This window comes from Fukomys damarensis, unplaced genomic scaffold (genome assembly GCF_012274545.1).
Source record: "Fukomys damarensis isolate Sample0158 unplaced genomic scaffold, DMR_v1.0_HiC HiC_scaffold_6, whole genome shotgun sequence".
Classification (NCBI taxonomy): Eukaryota; Metazoa; Chordata; class Mammalia; order Rodentia; family Bathyergidae; genus Fukomys; species Fukomys damarensis.
This window is the reverse complement of record NW_022900918.1, coordinates 34,338,164-34,356,628: the sequence shown is the minus strand read 5'-3', so window position 1 is coordinate 34,356,628 and position 18,465 is coordinate 34,338,164. Positions and strand designations below refer to the sequence as shown.

The following is an 18,465-nucleotide window of genomic DNA, read 5'->3' as shown; positions in this document are numbered from 1 at the left end:
TTTTTTTTTTTTTTTTTTTTTTTTTTTTGGTACCGGGGATCGAACTTGGGTCCCTGCACTTGGTGAGACGCAGGCAGCGGAACTCCTGATCTAAATCCCCAGCCCACTATGACCAATTCTTAATTGAGATTTGTTCCCTTTCCAAGTAGAATGTTAAGGAGAAGAGTATTGAAAGGAAAGTAACCAAAACAATTGAGATATCTATTACTTTTTTGTAAAGTTAAAGTATATTTTAAATGAGAAAAAAAAATTTAAAGTATGAAACATAGGCCCAAAGCAAACACTATTCAATCAATAAAACAAAATTTTTTTGGGGGGGGGTACCAGGGATTGAACTCGGGTCCTCATACTTGGGAGGCAGGCGGCAGAACCACTGAGCTAAATCCCTGGCCCAATAAAACAAAATTTTTAAAACTTAAAAAAAAATCTAAGATTAGATTTGGGAGCTGTTTCAGAAAAATCAGAGTTTAGGAGAGAGGTGAACTCATTGGGGTTGGGAGGGGACTGTGTGCTGTGAAGTTTGCAAATTGGCAAAAGATGGAAAAACCAGATAATATTTTCTGAGTCAGAAATGAAAATAAAGCATAGGTTAATTTCTGGCTCCTGGGAATTAAATTGGATTAAAAAGCCAAGTAGAGGGCCGGTGATTTAGCTCAGTGGTTCTGCCGCCTGCCTCACAAACACAGGTCCAGAGTTCAATCCCTGGTACCAAAAAAATAAAAGCCAAGTAGAATGTCCAAGTTAATAATGAGGAAAAGAAAGGAACAAGCATTTGAACTTCACCAGAAAAAAGACAAAGGTAAAAGATGAAAATAGCAATAGATATATAAGAAACATAATGTAAAGCATAACTTCGCTACAGTATATGTGAATAGGCTGAATTTTCTGTTAAAAGGCATAGAAAATCTGAGTGTGTTCAAACAAGATCAAATAATTTGCAGCTGACAGAAAATACATATAAAGTAGCTCCAAAATGTGGCTGAAAATCATCTCTACAAAACACCTAAAATGTTAAAATGTTTTAAACGATCAACAGATTTGCAAAAGGTGAAGGAAAATTCTGAAGGCCAGTCATTTCATATGACATGAGTCCAGAATGCCCAGTAAGCCTGCGGCTGCCCTGAAGACATCTGATTATCCCTGTTACCAGGACTTCATGGTTTTCAGGGAGTTCCCAAGACACAGAAGGCAGGAGCAGTGCACAAGAGACAGCCCCAGGTAACATCAGGACACATCATCTGTATCTGTACGGACTTGAATGACAGCAGGAAAAAGCCCATTGCTCCAGGGTAAATGCTGAAGAACCTTCTGTCTTGATGTGAGATAGTTTTACTGAAGTATCTCTACTGAAAGTGTGCGAAATAGTCTGCCTTCACCTGGGATGAGAGTTCAAAATTACATTACTTTCAAAGTCTGAAAATCGGCTGAGGAATTACTTTAAAGGGACAGCGTATTTGTAAAATGTCCCTGGCTCCTAGGAAGGACCAGTTCTATCTGGGAGAAAAATTTGTTCTAAGTGCACATCTTGAAAACCTAGAGGAAACCGATGATTTCTGGTAACGATATAATTAGCAAATTAATGGATGAGATAAGAGACCTAATCAGGACAACTTTTGAAAGTTTCACTCTACTATCGCAGAAGGACTGTCCCGTGTGTGATCCTAATGCAGCAATGGTGAACCTTTTATAAATTTCAATGATACAAACATCCCACTGCAGAATGTGTACCATAGGTTCACCACCACTGTCCTAGTGGATTGTACATTTATACAAAGATCTAATTATTTTTATTTTATTTAAGAAACAGATTATACAAAAATAAAACTCTACAATATACTTAATAAAGCTAATATAAACTTGACCAAACCTGGACAATGGCACATGATAAGTAAAACTAAAGACCATATCTTACATAACAATAGGTGCAAAAATTATAAATAATCTATTCTCCAATGAAATCCAATACATTAGCATTACTGGGTTTATTCCAGGAATAAGCAATTGGCTAATATCAAACACTTTCATGACATATGTCACTACGTCAATGAATTGAAAGACATCTCTCTAAGTAGACTATAAAGAGAAGGAAAGTCCCCAGTCATGTTAGAAAATAATTATCAAGACCTAGTTCTTTTTCTGGAGGGGGTACCAGGGATCAACTCAGGTCCTTGTGCTTGTGAGGCAGGTGGCAGAACCACTGAGCTAAATCCCCGGCCCCTATCAAAACCTATTTCAACAATTACATATAAAGACTAAAGAAACTTCCATGAAAATAAGGACAAAATTATTGATTCCTGCTAATGCTACTTCATTATTCAGTGACTATAATTATACCAGTATAGCTAATGCATTAATATAACTCCAAAAATAAATCTTGAAAAATAATAGCCTTAATTGCAAATGATATGTACATACATCTATAAACACTAGGGAACCTTATTAAAATATTAGAATTAATAGAAAAACCTAGTTAAGTAGGAATAAAAATCAATATAGGGAGGTCAATACCTTTTCTCTCCATTGGGACTAACTGGGTAAAAGTGTATGTATATATATATTGCGATGGGGTGTATATGCATAGATACATTTAATTGAGGAAATTCTTTGTTAAAGAATATAGAGAGATGCCATCTTATACAAAGAAGAATGGCTGTCATCAAGAAATCAAGTAAAACAAATGCTGGTGAGATTGTGATGGGAGAAAAAAAACTCTTCTACCTTGATGGAAGAAATATAAGTAAATTAGGACAATTTTCATGCTGAAAATCCATATGGAGATTCCTCAAAAACTAAAAAATAGAAATTCCTTTTGACCCAACTGTTCCCCTTCTAGATATCTTCTAGATAAAAGAGTTAAAAATCATCATATTACAGGGATACATGCACACCCATGTTTATAACAGTATAATTTTTAATAGCTAAATCTTGGAAATGGCTGTATCCTGTCAACAGGTGAATGAATATAGAAAATGAGGTATTTGTACACAGTGGAGTACTACTCTGCCATAAAGAGCCATTCGTAGGTAAATGGATACAACTTGAAACCACAGTAGTACATTCTGTGTGTGTGTGTGTGTGTGTGTGTGGAGAGAGAGAGAGAGAGGGGGTAACAAAATAGAATATAGACAACTGTGCTACAAAGTAGGGAGATATTTTTCAAATGGATAGTAGAACAAGACATGGAGGAGATGGATAAAAAAATTGAAGGGAAAAAATGAAAATGGAGCTTTTGTAGATGGGGAAGGGGCTATAGGGTTGGAATAAGCAGGGAGAGAGGGGAAGAAGTAGAGATGTGAGGGATGCAAAGAAAAGAAGAATTAAGATGTGTTATGTACACATGCCAACTTCCCATGATAAATGTAATCATTGCATACTGTAAATATGTACCAAAAAAATATTTTTTTCAGAAAATGTATGAAAGAAAAAAATATATAGGGTCCAACTAAATAGAAAAATTTGTGTTCTTGGATATGAAGACTGTATGTTATTCTCATAAGAAATATATGAAAGGCAAAATTAAAAATCATAAAGTTGAAGTTAGGAGCATGTGAAATTTATAATGTTTGTAGAACTGAAACACCAAAGTTAAAAACCACACTACTGACTTGGGAAAAATCATTTGTAGTACAGATCATAGAAAAAGACTAATGTCTTCAATATCAACAACACTGAAATCTGATAAGAAAGACCAAATAACAACATAGGATAAGGCAAGGTTATGAAAAACAATTAAATCTAAGTGATCGATACACATGTGAACAGATGAGAAACAGTTAAGTTTGATTATAGTAGTGCTAGTACAGATTCAGGACATGGGTAATTTTTCCACATTTCTGGAAGGCAAATGGCTTATTATAAATATTTTGAAAGTGATCTCTTAGTACTTTCTCATCTCTAATACACACATACCAGGTTTTGCCCCAGCAATGTCAAGTTTGAAAATCTTCTGTTAGATTAAAAAGAAAAACTTGGGTAAATTTTAATATGCCAAGGATGATGACAGCAGACTCATTTTTGAAGTAGTAAAATGTGATTCCTTAAAGTAGCACCTGAATGAATTAGTAGGGAGAATGTTGAGTTAAATAAGTGGGGTCACTATGGGAACTGTGCAGTAGATAGGAGTGTGTTGAATCCCTTAATCTGGAAGGACAGGCATGATGGCAACTGAGAAAAACAAACTGGGAAGCGACCCATATAAGTCAGGCCTGTTCACGGGTGGAGACGACCGAGCAATATATCCAAAGACATGAACGGGAACCCCGGGAAGGGTGAGCAGCAGTGCTTAACATGTTCTTGTGTACTTAAGATTTTATTTCTAAGTTAAATGCATTATTACTTTCTTGTAGTTTTTAGAAGGTGAATGCCTATTAAAAATAAAAAGCAACTAGAATCTATGGAAATTATAGACATGAGCACTAAGGCTAAATTTCTCCTCATATCAAAATTAACCCTCTGCCTGGCTTTTCATAGCCCATTTCTCAAAGTATGATTATTAAAACTCCATTTCTCTCCACACTTGCCAAATGTTAGTGGAACAAAGTCCCTTTGGATAGTAAACACTGGCTTAGAAAAGGGAAGGGAAGGTTTTTTTTTTATTCCTGTCTTCCAGTAAATCATATATCTTCTCAGAGATTTAACTAATCCCAACGCTCACCTATATGTTCTTTAATTACAAGTTAATCTTGTATTGCACATTTTCATTCCAGTTAAAACCTTCCTTATAAAATAAGAATTCTTTCCCATAGGACAGGTGACAGAAAGTAACACTATTTTTATTATGTGTATTTTATAATATTGCTATTTGTAATAGTAAATTCATAGAGTTTATATTAGAGATTAAAAGGGTGAAAGAATATTAACATAAGAATGTTAGTTATATATTAGTAATGCAGTGATATATTGCATTAATTCATTAATTGATTATATGCACACACATAAATTGCCTGGTATAGAATCCCAGTCGTTCCTCTTGTCATGTGCCTCAAAGTGCAAAGGGATCAATGATACTATTTTACTTTAGTTTAGTTGTGGTTAGTAATATGTAAGTCACTTTATAATTTGCCACGTATTGTATAGAGATTTGACTTTTAGAAAATGCAATTTATTAAAAAACAGATTTTCTGGATGTACAGCAATTTTATAAATGACAGTAGTTTTTTAATACTATCAAATAGTGGGTGCTAATGCATTAATGCCACTTACTATCATTAAAATTTTGCCATTTTTGTCTGATTATCTGAAATATCTTGGTTCTATGGTGTTCTACATGATGTTTTCCAAGCCCGTTTTTAAATAAAATGTCATTCCTGACCTTGTTGGACCCCTCAGTTTATAGGACAGTGGCTGGAATTCCTACACTGATGAGTGTATGAAATAATTTTTAATAAAAGCTTTGGATTTCGTTTCAGTGTCTGTTTGTTCTTCTAGGTGGCTTTTACAGTCCTTTTTGATTTGGAAGCCCTTCTAAAGATATGGTGTTTGGGATTTACTGGATATATTAGCTCATCTCTCCACAAATTCGAGCTGCTTCTTGTCATTGGAACGACTCTTCACGTGTACCCAGATCTTTATCATTCTCAGTTCACATACTTTCAGGTAATATACATTATGTTTATTTTGTCTTTAGAATTTTCTTCTAGGATAAATGATAGCCACATTGTGATAACAACTGTAAATACCAAATATAATATATAGTGAATATGAGCTCGCATCCTTAACTGCCCAGTGACACCTTTAATGTCAGAAATGTCACCTTCGTAAATTATAATATTTGTTTCTGAAACTCTTGAAAATTCATAGTAATAAATGCAGGTGTTTGACATACTGTTCCTAAATTAGCAGATATATGTATTTATATACATTCAGATGTAATATATCTGTAAATACATAACAAATTTTTAAGTACATGAGTTCTTGGCATGAACTTTAAAGAAGAGAAATGAATTTAATTACAAGTGTATATCTCCTTTGTAAAGGTCCTTGCTCAACAATGTCTTATAATGGAAATAATCAGGGTTTATACCTTCTTTCCAAATTTTAATTAGACATTTTATAAAAACCTATTTTTCTTTGTTATGATTAAACAGTAGTATTTATAATTCTTATTTCATAATAATTGGACATCTAGTTTTTCCAATATGTATGCAGTATCATATTACCTTATAATTTTTAATGACTGTAATCACATTCTTTGTAATTGTGAGGTCATAACAGTGTCCTCAATGTTCTGTTAAATTCTTGGTAAAAGTGATAAAACATGCATATATAATACCCTAGTCAAAAACATCTAAATATAGTCATTCTTATGACTCAGATTTTGTCATTTAGATTATTTGTCATGGACATACTAGAATGTGCATTTTTCTCCATAAATATTTTAAAGTAGTTGGAAAGGAGAAATTATAAATAGAAATTTACAGAGATAGTGTTCCAATTCTTTAGAAGAAAGAAAATACATTCCAATTCCATTGATTTTATTCAGCGGCAAAACTGAAGCCGTTATTTTTAGAACAATATTACATTCAGCTGCCCAGCCTGTACAGTGATATGGGACTAGAAGAGACTTAAGGCCTAAGAATGGAAAAGCAAGCCCCACGCCCACCGGAAAGACTTTAGTCATCACAGAAAGCATTTTAAAACCATGGAGGGCTCTCGTGGCTCAATTTCCTTCATTTCCCTGAGCATCTCTGGACACAAATCCCTTGTCATTTGAAGAATTACAGCCTGAGGCAGGATTCCCACTAGTGAGATGGGGGGGTATTAGGAGAGTTTGAAATTCCCAACACAATGTGTATTCCAAACATTCGAGCCTTGAACCGCTTTGTACACTGCTGTCTGGACTCACAAAACCCACAAGAGCATTTTGTACCTACCTCGTGTCATCACTATGCAGAATTACAGAGAATATGTCTAAAGATCAGAATAATAAAGCATCCTTTTGTAAACCTATTAAATTAGCCAAGTTAAGAAATATCTCAAGACCATAAAGTTAAGTGAAGTAAGTCCAAACCAGAGAGTTAAATATTGCATGCCATCTCTCCTATGAGAAATGCAAAATACAAATAAAGAATAAAATAAAGGAAAGGAAACAGAAAACTGGGAAGCCCATTTTTTGGAGACAGAGAAAGTGAACAGGGGGAAGAGAAGAAGGGAGGTAAATGCAGTGTGAAGGGGAGGGAATCCAGAATCGAAAATGAAACAATACGATGTACTTGTACCAAGCCCTCTAAAATGAAGATCTCTACCATGTATCACAAGCTGATAAAAGAAGAAAAATGTAGTTTCCCTTTTTAGCAAAGGTAGAGTTTAAAATATATTCATGGCCTTAACATTTTGGTAGTACTGGACAAATAATTTTTCAATGAAGAATTTAAATACTGTAATCCAAAATTTATGTGGAAAAATATTCATTATGGAGTTGAGAGGAGAAGATGCGAACTGTTTAGATAGTAAATGGGAACTATCTTAGTAATTCAGAATGCAAATTTTACTATAAAATGATGATTATGATGAATTTATAATAACTTAAAATTAGGATCACATTTTATCTAAATATAAAACAGTATAAATTATATAACATGTGTATGTATATATGTATGTAAAATACCTGCAAATAAAAATGACTGGAAAACAACTTATTACAAATTATTAATCATGTCTGACTTTCCTTCTAGTCTTTTTCACTATCTAAAATTTACCTGCATGGGTTTAGTCATTTTATGGCTAATAGACACTCAAATCATAGTGATATTTATTATTTTAATAAATTTCACTCTGGATTGTGATTTATGACAGTTTAATTTATGTTAATTAAGTGATTTTATATTTTATCTATGCATGACCATATTTATATTTTTCTAGTGAAATAAAGTAACCTCATTTACTTTATAGATAAAATTAGGTCTTTTGAGAAAGCTTGTTGTGGCAATAATTTTTACAGAGTCGCACGTGGAGAGCTTAGTCTGCTGCGCAGATGGGCTGTTTGGGGCCCAGTGTGCTCTCCTTTGCTGACCTCACACTGCATTTCACTCAAGCTTCCTGGGTTGTGTTGCAGTAGGTCTTTCCTTAGCAAGTCACACCATTCGTATTCAAGTCCACTGTCCGGTACAAAGTGGCTTCTCTACAGTGTCAGTTATCTGTGGGGTTCACTATTATTATTACTCCCCTAGTATCAAATGTACTTACGGAACACCTGCTGTGCTTCAGGCCCCGCCCTGGCTACTGAAGACAGAGTCGTGGAGGAGGCAGAGAAAGGCCAGATCTTATTAGGTTTAAATTCTGGAGAGGAAGCAGTTTACAAAGGGGAGCAGAAAAAGAATGTGTACTCCATGATGGAAACGCTGTGAGAAACAAGCATGGGGCGCGGACAGCGACTGTGGCGTGGGTGCTATTGGAAACCCTCTCCGAAGAGGTGGCAGGCAGCATTTGAGCAGGCACTGAGTGAAGGGAAGGAGTCAGCCGTGGGGGAGGCAGGGCCTGCCGAGAGGACCACCTGGTGTGCATCCTTGGCGGAACGTGATTGACACGTCCAAGGAACAGCTAGCATGGGGTACGGAAAGCCACGCACAGCGGGTGCCCTTAGATTCCTGCACAGCCGTGATGGTGTGGGCTGGGCTGGTGCTTGTTGTTGTTAGAATTTGGCATGGGACTAAAAGTTATTGAGATAGTCTTTTAAACATGATTTTAATACATATGAGGAAATGCTTGTAGTAAAACTTGAGCTATAAACCAGTTGAATTTTTCCTTCAAACTTGCTTGGATCAGCTGTTCAGAGTTGGGTACTGAATCATTTATGTCTCAGAATAGGTAAACCTGATAGAACGTGAAACATTGCTAGATTAACATTCTGGATAGTAACATGAATGTTAGCATTTTAACAGCTCTTGTTTTCTTTTATGTGAAAAGACACGAATGTGATAACTTCTGGTTTTGAAAAGTTGTTAAGAATTAGAGCAGAAAAAGTAACTAAGCTATGTGATGTGATGCTTATTTCAAATAACTTGATTTCTAACATAAATTTTCTTTTGAAATATTACATTAAGGATTTTAAGTATGCATTTTACAAGTTCTTCAGTCATCTGTCCAATTAACTTATTTGATGTGCTACTGCAAACCATGCATCTGTCTTCTATAAATAATAGGAATGATAGGGATCATCATCATCTTCTTTTAAGGCCTAAGAAAATATAAATGGCTTCAAGTGAGACAAAATTCAGAAATTAAAATGATATTTAGTGTCATAGGGACTCAGTCTCCTTCATTTCCCTTTCTTTTGTACTGGCTTCATTTTTTTTTTTTCTTTTGGTACCGGGGATTGAACTCGGGGCCTTGCACTTGCGAAACAGTCAGCGGAACCACTGAGCCAAATCCCTGGCCCAGTATACTGGCTTCATTCTTAAATTGGCTTGCCCCATTGGGTTGGCAAAATGGCCCCCAGATCCTCAAGCCTTGTGTGGTTCTTCCAACCATGCGCACTATGAAAAAATTAGAACATCACTTATGAGAAGTGCCAGCAAAATTTAGGACGATAACTCAGGCCATTGTGAATGCTCTGGCCAGGCCTGTGTCATGGAGCTTAGGGAGTTCTTTGTAGACCTCAGGAACAAGGATGGAACAGGAATAATTTATCAAAAGAAAACCAGGAAGCTGAGAGCTCGAGAAAATAAAACTCCTGGGCCCCCATTTCCAAAGTTTAGATTTAGTGGGTCTGGGGCTGTCATTTCTAGCAAGCTCTCAGTGGATGCTGATAAAGTGGTCTGAGGGCCACACCTGGAGAAACCCACTTCGATTTAAGAGTTTTCATCTTTCTGGGCCTCACATTTGTTATCTGAAAATGAAAAGCACCTATAGTGGCAAGATAATCCTTATTTCTGTTTTCCTTCACTCTAAAGATAAAGCTATATAGTAGAACTCTTCTCCTACTTGTTTTTGTTCACATTAGCTGAAATGATAAGACAAGTAGTTGGTTAAAGAATTGCTTGGAGAGGAAAACTGATAAAAAGGAATGACTATTATAAAATAATATATCATAATTTTTATTCAAATTTAAATATAAAATATGCACCCAATTATAAAATTTTCATGTAAAACCAAAGGCTTTAAAATACTTATTGACTTTAGAATTATAGGAGCTTTCCATTGTCTTTGTTGTATAAATCACACTAGGAAAATAAAATTTGCAATTTCTAAAAACAAAAAATCAGGAACAGTAGCAACCTAGGGACACTAGAACAGCGAAAACAAATATATGTTATTTTACACAGGTAAAAGTTAAAATCTAGTTGTATCAGTGTATTTCTTTACTGCATTCCAAATATAATATTCATCTTCCAAGACAACCTGGCTTCCCATGTATATCAAAGCAATGAAACTACCATTCTAAGTATCACATTTCATTTATACCACAAACATAAGGTTCTAACAGAAAAGCTATAAATTTAGAATCTATAATCAGTGATGTAGTATACTTTAATTGGCAGCAATTTTTATTTTTTACAGATATATAAAAAGCTGATGACATATTATTTTCATTGGTATCATTCCATGCCATATATTTCAGCTTTTACTTACATAACAGTTTATACTTTTAAACATATAAATATTCCCCTAAGAGCTGTTTCTGTTTTATGCTTTTTTTGGAATGATGTCTGGCATATAATCAATGTTTGTTGAATAAATGAGTAGATTAATTAATTAACTGGTTGTTGGCTGGTGGGCTCTTTGCAAAGGTATAGATGTATGATTTATACATAACTGTGTATCATTATAATATCCACATATAGAATATAGATAACAGGTTAAGTAGATGTAACAAAGATTTAAAAATGCAAAGTTTACATAAGAAAGAAGCCTGTTTTTCTCCAGTAGTTGGTTGATGTTCAGAGAAAGAAGGAAGCCAGACTGTTAGACTGAGTCAGACCTGTCATATTTTTCACAAGGCTTCCACTTCTGGTCCAAAGGTCCCACTGCAGTTGTCGCCATTTCTAGGCCACAGAAAGGGATAAAGGTGGATCCAGGGCAAATTCAATGTAAAGTGCCAAAACCTGCACAAAGCACTTTTTCTCATATGCCCAGGTCTGAGCCTAGTTCAGGGGCACACCCAGTGCATGGCACAGGTGCCAAGGATGGATAGTCTTAAGCCACCTCTTGCTAAGCTGAAATTCAGGAAGTTCTATTATTTAAAGGAAGCAGGAGGAAATAAATATTGGAATAGAAGTCTCAGCCAGAAGTAAAGAGTCCTCGATAGAAGTTTGATTTTTCCATTTCTGTATGAATGTGTAATATCTGGGAAATTTTATTTTATAAGACATTCAATAAAACTAATGTTATACTAAAGGCTTTCTTAGATATTGTAACATTAGAAAAAGGTCCATTTTAATTCCAGCATGGTTGGGCCATTATTTTGATCCCAGCATGGTTGGACTATTCCTGTAATCCCTGCTGCTTGGAAGGCTGAGGCTGGAGAATTTAAGTTCAAGACTTGACAGGGCAACACAGTGAGATATCAGTATCACAAGAAGAAGAAGAAGCAGAAGCAGAAGAAGAGGAAGAGCAGGAGGAAGAGGACCAAGTCAGTTTTATTTCAGTGGCATCTACTAGTTAGCATCATTTTGAATGATCACATTATGTTTACCACCATTTCTCAGGCACTCACTAATATGGCGGGCACTGAGCTAGACAAATGATATGGTTGTCACATTATAATTTTTATCACTGTATGAACAAATGGAAAAATAAGATTTTTGTATGAATTTTTTTTTTTTTTGGTTTTTGGCACCGGGATTGCTCTCTGGAACTTGCACTTGTGAGGCAGGCAGGGGAACCACTGAGCTAAATCCCTGGCCCCAAAATAAAATTGTTTACAAAGTACTATGAATGTGATGTCTTAGTATGAACTACTAAAGAGTCAGTATAGATAATCACTCCTTTATGTTTTTCCCTCTCCTGACAGGTCCTTCGTGTGGTTCGGCTTATTAAGATTTCACCAGCATTGGAAGATTTTGTGTACAAGATATTTGGGCCTGGCAAAAAGCTTGGGAGCTTGGTTGTATTTACTGCCAGCCTCTTGATTGTGATGTCAGCAATTAGTTTACAGATGTTCTGCTTTGTTGAAGAACTGGACAGATTTACAACATTTCCAAGGGTAAGATTTAAAATGCAGTCAGTTTAATTCATTATTCTTATTTCAATCATAAATGATGAGCACTGAAATAATTTCACTTTTGTCCTGGTTCAAAAATATTGTTGGAATTTTTATAATGAGAGATGATTAAATTTTAATATGTAAAATCATCTATGGGGCAGGTACTTGAGTCCATTTTTTTCATTGTCATTTTATATATCAATTCCAAAAAAACTGGAAATAATATAATTAGATGTCAAAAAAACAGTAAAATTGGAATCTAGATTTCTTTGCAGCTATAAATTAAAATATGGCAGAATTGTAAAATGAAATTTCCATTTTTCTTTCTTGCGAGAGGTAATTTTTAGAGATAATATGTTTTATCTATTTTACAGTTCATATATTTTATATTAGGCATAATCTAAAGATAGCTTTGGATTTTCAATATAATGAAGTCTGTAGACTTTAGATTGGAAATGTGTTTAGGAGATCATCTAATTCATAACTCTGCATTCTCATTAGAATTCACTTGGGCTAAAAGGAGTTAAAAATCAGTCAGTCCATACACAGTCCTTGTATAGAAAATGTGCTCACTAGCTAAAGAAACCTCAAATTTAGCCCTACGTAGACTTAGAAATATGAAAATATAGTGACAATGTATATACTGTATTTTCACAATGGGTTCAAATAGGTCTATGGATGGGAAGAATACTTTTGAGGTAAAAATATCATAAAGTATCCTTTTGAAAGTTAAGCTTTGAGAGCAAAACGGTCTGTACTCCTGATAGACTAATATAGGTCATATTTTTCTTTGTGATTTTGTGCTAACTTTGTTACGCTAGCTACCAGCATTGGAATTGATTCTTTTATAAGGCAGAGTCTTCATTCATACAACCCCAAGCCTATAAAGACCCAGGAAATTTTGATGATCCTGGGAACATAGTCACAGCTAAGTTCCCAGTTCACAAGAAACCCTCTACTACAGGCAGTAACCAAGCAACAAAAATCAGCTTTTACTGGTCTTGATGGAGGCGGGAAGAAAGCTTTCTGAGAACCAGGGGAAGGCCCATAACTCAGATGGAAAAGTCCAGGCAGCTTTGCTGGAATAAGTAGTCACTAGGGAACAGGTGGATGTGCCAATTTAAGTGAACAGAAATAGTGTGCAGGGTCAGCTTGTGCTAATGGTCTGAGGTGAGCAATTTCTTCTAGAAAGTAAAAGAGAAAGAACAGGCACAGGTGAGCAGAGGGCATCACGAAGGCTTCTGGACTAGGACCTCAGATGTGCCCATGAGCACGGCAGGTGGAGGGCATGGGGGTCTGAGTCCTGGGCTGCAGCTCCCTCTAGAAAACTGCCAGGCCCTGGCAGTACCCAGAATCTGGCATGGGAAGGCAACTGACAAGGCTTGGCTGTTACCTGTGGTTGGCAAAAGGATCACGCATAGGATTTTGGCCAGAAGCCAGACCTCTCAACAAGAGTCAGCTCTTGTCCCAGAGATAGAGGGGCACAAACGAGGACGGAAGTGATGTCACAGCCTGCCTTCCTGTCTGCCCCTCACTCGATAAGCAAAGAAAGCAGATGACCGTCTTGCACTTAGTGACACTGAGATAGTTGTTATCATGCTTCACCTTCCCTCTGGTTTCACTCAGCAGGTGTTGACAAAGGCCCACAGTTCTAGGCACACAGGAAAGAAAAGGAAAAAACAAGAAAGAAAACTCAGTTGTTGTTTCCATTTGCTGCCTTAATTTCCTATTTCATCTTTTACTTCTTCTTCTCATTTCACCTCACTGATAATACATCCTTTACTCAAAACCTCTTTGAGCCAGGTGGCTATGTACACAATTTTCCACACACTAGAAAGGTAGTATCAGTCCCAGCACCCCACTCTGTAACCAACACCTTAATCTTTCTGTTGCAAAACACCAACCTTCAGAAAAAGGGGAAATAAAGACAATAAGTAAATCTTAGATCAGGTCAGATTTTGCCACTAAATAAACTACAAAAAAAAAAAAAACCTTTAAATTCTTTCAGAAATTTTTGAATTTTGGAGCGTGCCCAAGCCCACTCGCAATTCGCACTTTTTACCGCACAGGTCTGATTTGACCTCCCTGCTCCATTGGATTTTTAGCAGTGCGAGACTGGACAAATTATTCTCCAGAGTTTTATTCTATCACATCCAAAATACAAGTATATAACAATATAAACAATACTTTGTTTATATTGACTAATATACAAAAACAACACAACTGGACCTAGAAATCTGTTTTTAAACATTCAACTCTACCCAGTGTAATGTATTTGAGATTGGTGGTGTTGTTTCTGGATGAAGACAAGAGTGTTTTCTGGATCCATCCCTGACCTAGCCCCTCTAGATCTGCTCTGTTATCCACCCATAGGGGAAATCAAGAGCATTCCATGTCCCTATCTCTGTGGGTCAGTTGTGCCTCTCTGCCTGACTGCCTGACCCCCTTCACAAAAGCAGCTCAGCAGCTCAGAGCCCCAATCAGTAATTCAGCAGCAAATGTTTACTTCCTGAACATGCGAAGTGACAAGGACTATAATTAAAAGCTAAATCCCCTAAAAATAATCAAATTTTATAAGACGGTTCAAAACATTACAATTACAAAGGGACTCATTATCTCTCCTAATCAAATAAAGCATGGACTGTGAGTAGCACTTGCCTGATAGGGAATCATCAGGAAAGTTGAATAAAATCACACGACACTGGATGCTAGATATCTCTCCAGCACTAGCTCCCAGGTCTCACTGCTTTCAGTACTCTGAGGCCATTTCCCTCCTCATCCAGTGGTTGGGAGCTTGGAGTAGGTCAGTCAATTAAAATTTTAGCCACTCTGGATTTCAACCCAAGCAATCTTAAAAGCTGGTTACCTGCGACATCTATCGGGCTGTTAAGGATGATGTAGAAAGTAAACTGTGGAGGTATATGCAAAGCGGAGGAGCATGTGCCCTGCAGAGAGGAGGGGCCAGGCAGAGGCAGGAGGATCTGGAATGGCAAGGTGAACTCAGGATCCATGCCGTGGAAATGGTTTAGCTGTGGCTGTTTCTCCGGCCCAGTCTCCACCCAGCCATCCAGATAAGGAGAGTTTCCTAGGAAAATTGAAGTAGACATAAAAGCAAGTACTGGGCTCCATTTGGCCTGACTGTACCTTGAGCTCCAGCAATCTGCTGTGAAATCTAAGATGACCTAGTATGCACATGTGAAAGCCTCTTTCCCAACCAGATTCCAGGAAGAGAATTTTAAAGGAACAGAGAGACAGCAGAGAAAGGCAGTAGCCCAGGCACACTTAGTGGCCACCCACTGAAGTGACCCTGCTGGAGCTCCCAGAGTGTGCTCCAAGGAAGAGGATCCTAAAGGGAAGCACAGCCATGTGGTTAAAAATAGAGAAAGAGAGTCTTCAAAGCTTGCCAGAATTTGACCCAAATGCTCATAAGCTGTCGTGTCCCAAGGCACCCTCAAGTTACCTTTTAACTAACTTCCTTAAGGCACTTTTTTCTTCTTCTTACATAAAGTAATAGGAAAATTCGTATATTTCTGGATCATGTATAAGCTGTGTTGATTAGGTAGATGGTATTGGATAACACTTAATTTACGTGTGATTCACTAATTTTAAAAGCAGCCGCAATATCTATGTAATCATTTGATACATATGAGCTCTATTTACTGGTACACAGGATCACTCTGAGGCTTGCAATGTTTGGATAACCCACCCAAAGCGATGCTCCTGAGAGCTGAATTTATAGTTATCTACAGTCTTTCCCCATTGCTTCCCACTGGGATCATTTATGCTTGGCAACACATAAAAAATGGTGGATTATTGGGAATTATTGAGTGTCAAGAATAAAAATATTTTTGTCAACTGTATATGAAAGAAAAGACATTTGGGATATTCAATAAAACTTCATACAGGATTTAACAACCAGAGTACACGAGGGCATTAACATTGTGTATGGCCTGGCCTGTGGGCGACATAGGGACCTTGTCAGAACCTCGGTCCTGCACCCGATACTCCATATCTCATACCAGAAAGAGCATTTGTTGAGGAAAATCTTAACACACCAGATGAGGAAAGATGCTTCAGGAGACATCTCATGAATAAGCTTTTGAGTGAATTCTGCAAGACTCTGCCTTCTACAACTGTTCATTCTAGGACCCCCACTGCCCTCCGTCATTGCTCTTATCCCATCAGAAGTGCCTGCCTGATGAGAGCCTTCTTTAATTTCCATATGTCTGCATAATTGTGTGGTTTCTTTGGCCATTGATTTCTAGTTTCATTGACTATGACCTGATAATATGTACGGGATAAGCTTGATTCTTTTACATTTACTTAACTATGATTTGTGGACTAGCATGTGTTCTATTTTGGAAAAAGCCCTGTGTGCTGCTGAGAAGAATGAGTGTTCTGTCTTTAGGTGGAGCACTATAGATATCTATTAAGGCAATTTTCTTGAAGGTTTGATTCAACTTTGATATTTCCTTATTGATTTTTTTATCTTATTGATCTATTTGTGAAACACTACCCTCTTAAATAATCAGTGGGTCACAGAAGACATTAGACAATTCCTAGAATCAAATGATAATGCCTCTACAACACACCAGAAGCTATGGAACACAAAGCCAGTCCAAGAGGGGAGTTTATAGAAGTGAATGCCCACTTCAGAAAAGCAGTGAGTCCAAATAGACAACCTAGTGATACACCTCAAGACTATAGAAATAAGAACAATCCAAATCTTAGTACAAAGAAGGAAATTATAAGCATTAGAGCAGAAATTAATGGACCTGAGGCTAAGAATATAATAGAATAAATGAATAAGAGTAAATGATTCTTTGAAAAAATAAACAAATAGACCCCCTAGCCAAAGAAGGAAAGAAAGACCCAGATCAATGAAATTATAAATGAAAAAGGTGAAATAACAATGAACACTGCTGAAATCCAACCGATTACTAGAAATTATTTGAAATCCTGTACTAGAATAAATTGGAGAATTCAGAAAAAATGGATAGATTCCTAAATACATATGAACTACAAAAACTGAACCAAGAAGATATAAAAACCTTGAACAGTCCAATGAGAGGCAGTGAAATTGAAGAAGTAATAAAAACCTACCAGCTAAGAAAAGCCCACATCCCCATGGATGCACTGCTAAATTCTACAGGAACTTTAGGGAAGATCTAATCCTAGTACTCATCAAATTCTTTTAAAAAATTAAGAGGGAGGGAGCACTCCCAGAGTCATTCCTGGAAGCTAGTTTACACTGATAGCAAGAGCAGAAAAGGACCCAAACAAAAAACGAACTACAGGCCAATTTCTTTAATGAACATAGATGCAAAATTCCTCAACAAGATATAGGCAGATAGAGTGCAACAAATCGTTCAAATGATAAGACATCATGTCCAAGTAGAATTCACCCTAAAGATGCAGGGATAGCTCAACATACGCAAATCAAGAAATGTAGTACATAAACAGAAGCAAGGACAAAAACCATAAGATCATCTCAATTGATGCAGTTAAAGCCTCTGACAAAATCTAACATCCATTCACGATAAAAGCCCTGGAGGAAATTGGATATAGAAGGGCTTTATCTCAATCAGTTAAAAATCATCTGTGATAGACCAATAGCCAATATCATACTAAATATGAAGAAGTTGAAACTTTCCCTTTAAAATCACGAACAAGACAAGGATGTCCACTATCACCACTCCTGTTCAATATAGTTCTCAAAACAGCCAGAATGATCAGGCAAGAGAAAGAAATAAAAGGAATATGTATAGGAAAGGGAGAAGTCAAATTATTATTATTTATATGATGATGTAATGCTGTACATTGAAGAACCAAAAAATTCCACCAGATGACCCCTAGAATTAATAACCACATTCTATAGCCTAATAGGATACCAAGTCAATACACAAAATCACTAGAATTCCTGTACATCAATAATAAATTTACCAAGAAAGAAATCAGGGGAAAATACCTTTCACAATAGCATCAAGAAAAATTAAATACTTAGGAGTTAACCTAACCTAGAAAGTGAAAGATCTCTACAATGAAAGTACAATAATATGAAAAAGGATATTGAAAAAGACATCAATCAGAAAATGGAAAGATATCCCCTATTTGTAGATAGGTAGAATCAAGATTGTCAAATGGCCATATTCTCAAAATTGATACACAGATTTAACACAATCTCAATGAAAATACCAGTAATGTTCTGTACAGAACTAGAGAAAATGATCCTACAATTCATATGGAACTAGAATCGACCTAGGATACAAAGAAAGAGAGAGAGAGAGAGAGAGAGAGAGAGAGAGAGAGAGAGAGAGAGAGAG

The 18,465-nt window shown here is 36.4% G+C and overlaps 1 protein-coding gene across 3 annotated transcripts in view; it reads left to right on the top strand.

The window, feature by feature from the left end:
• Positions 1-18,465, top strand: part of Nalcn (sodium leak channel, non-selective) — a 320,341-nt gene that overhangs the window by 151,824 nt on the left and 150,052 nt on the right. For all 3 annotated transcript variants that reach the window (XM_019204611.2, XM_010604620.3, XM_010604618.3), the window contains 2 exons: positions 5,428-5,595; positions 11,951-12,142. In XM_019204611.2, coding sequence (XP_019060156.1) covers positions 5,428-5,595; positions 11,951-12,142 — 360 coding nt within the window. The remainder of the gene's footprint in view (positions 1-5,427; positions 5,596-11,950; positions 12,143-18,465) is intronic.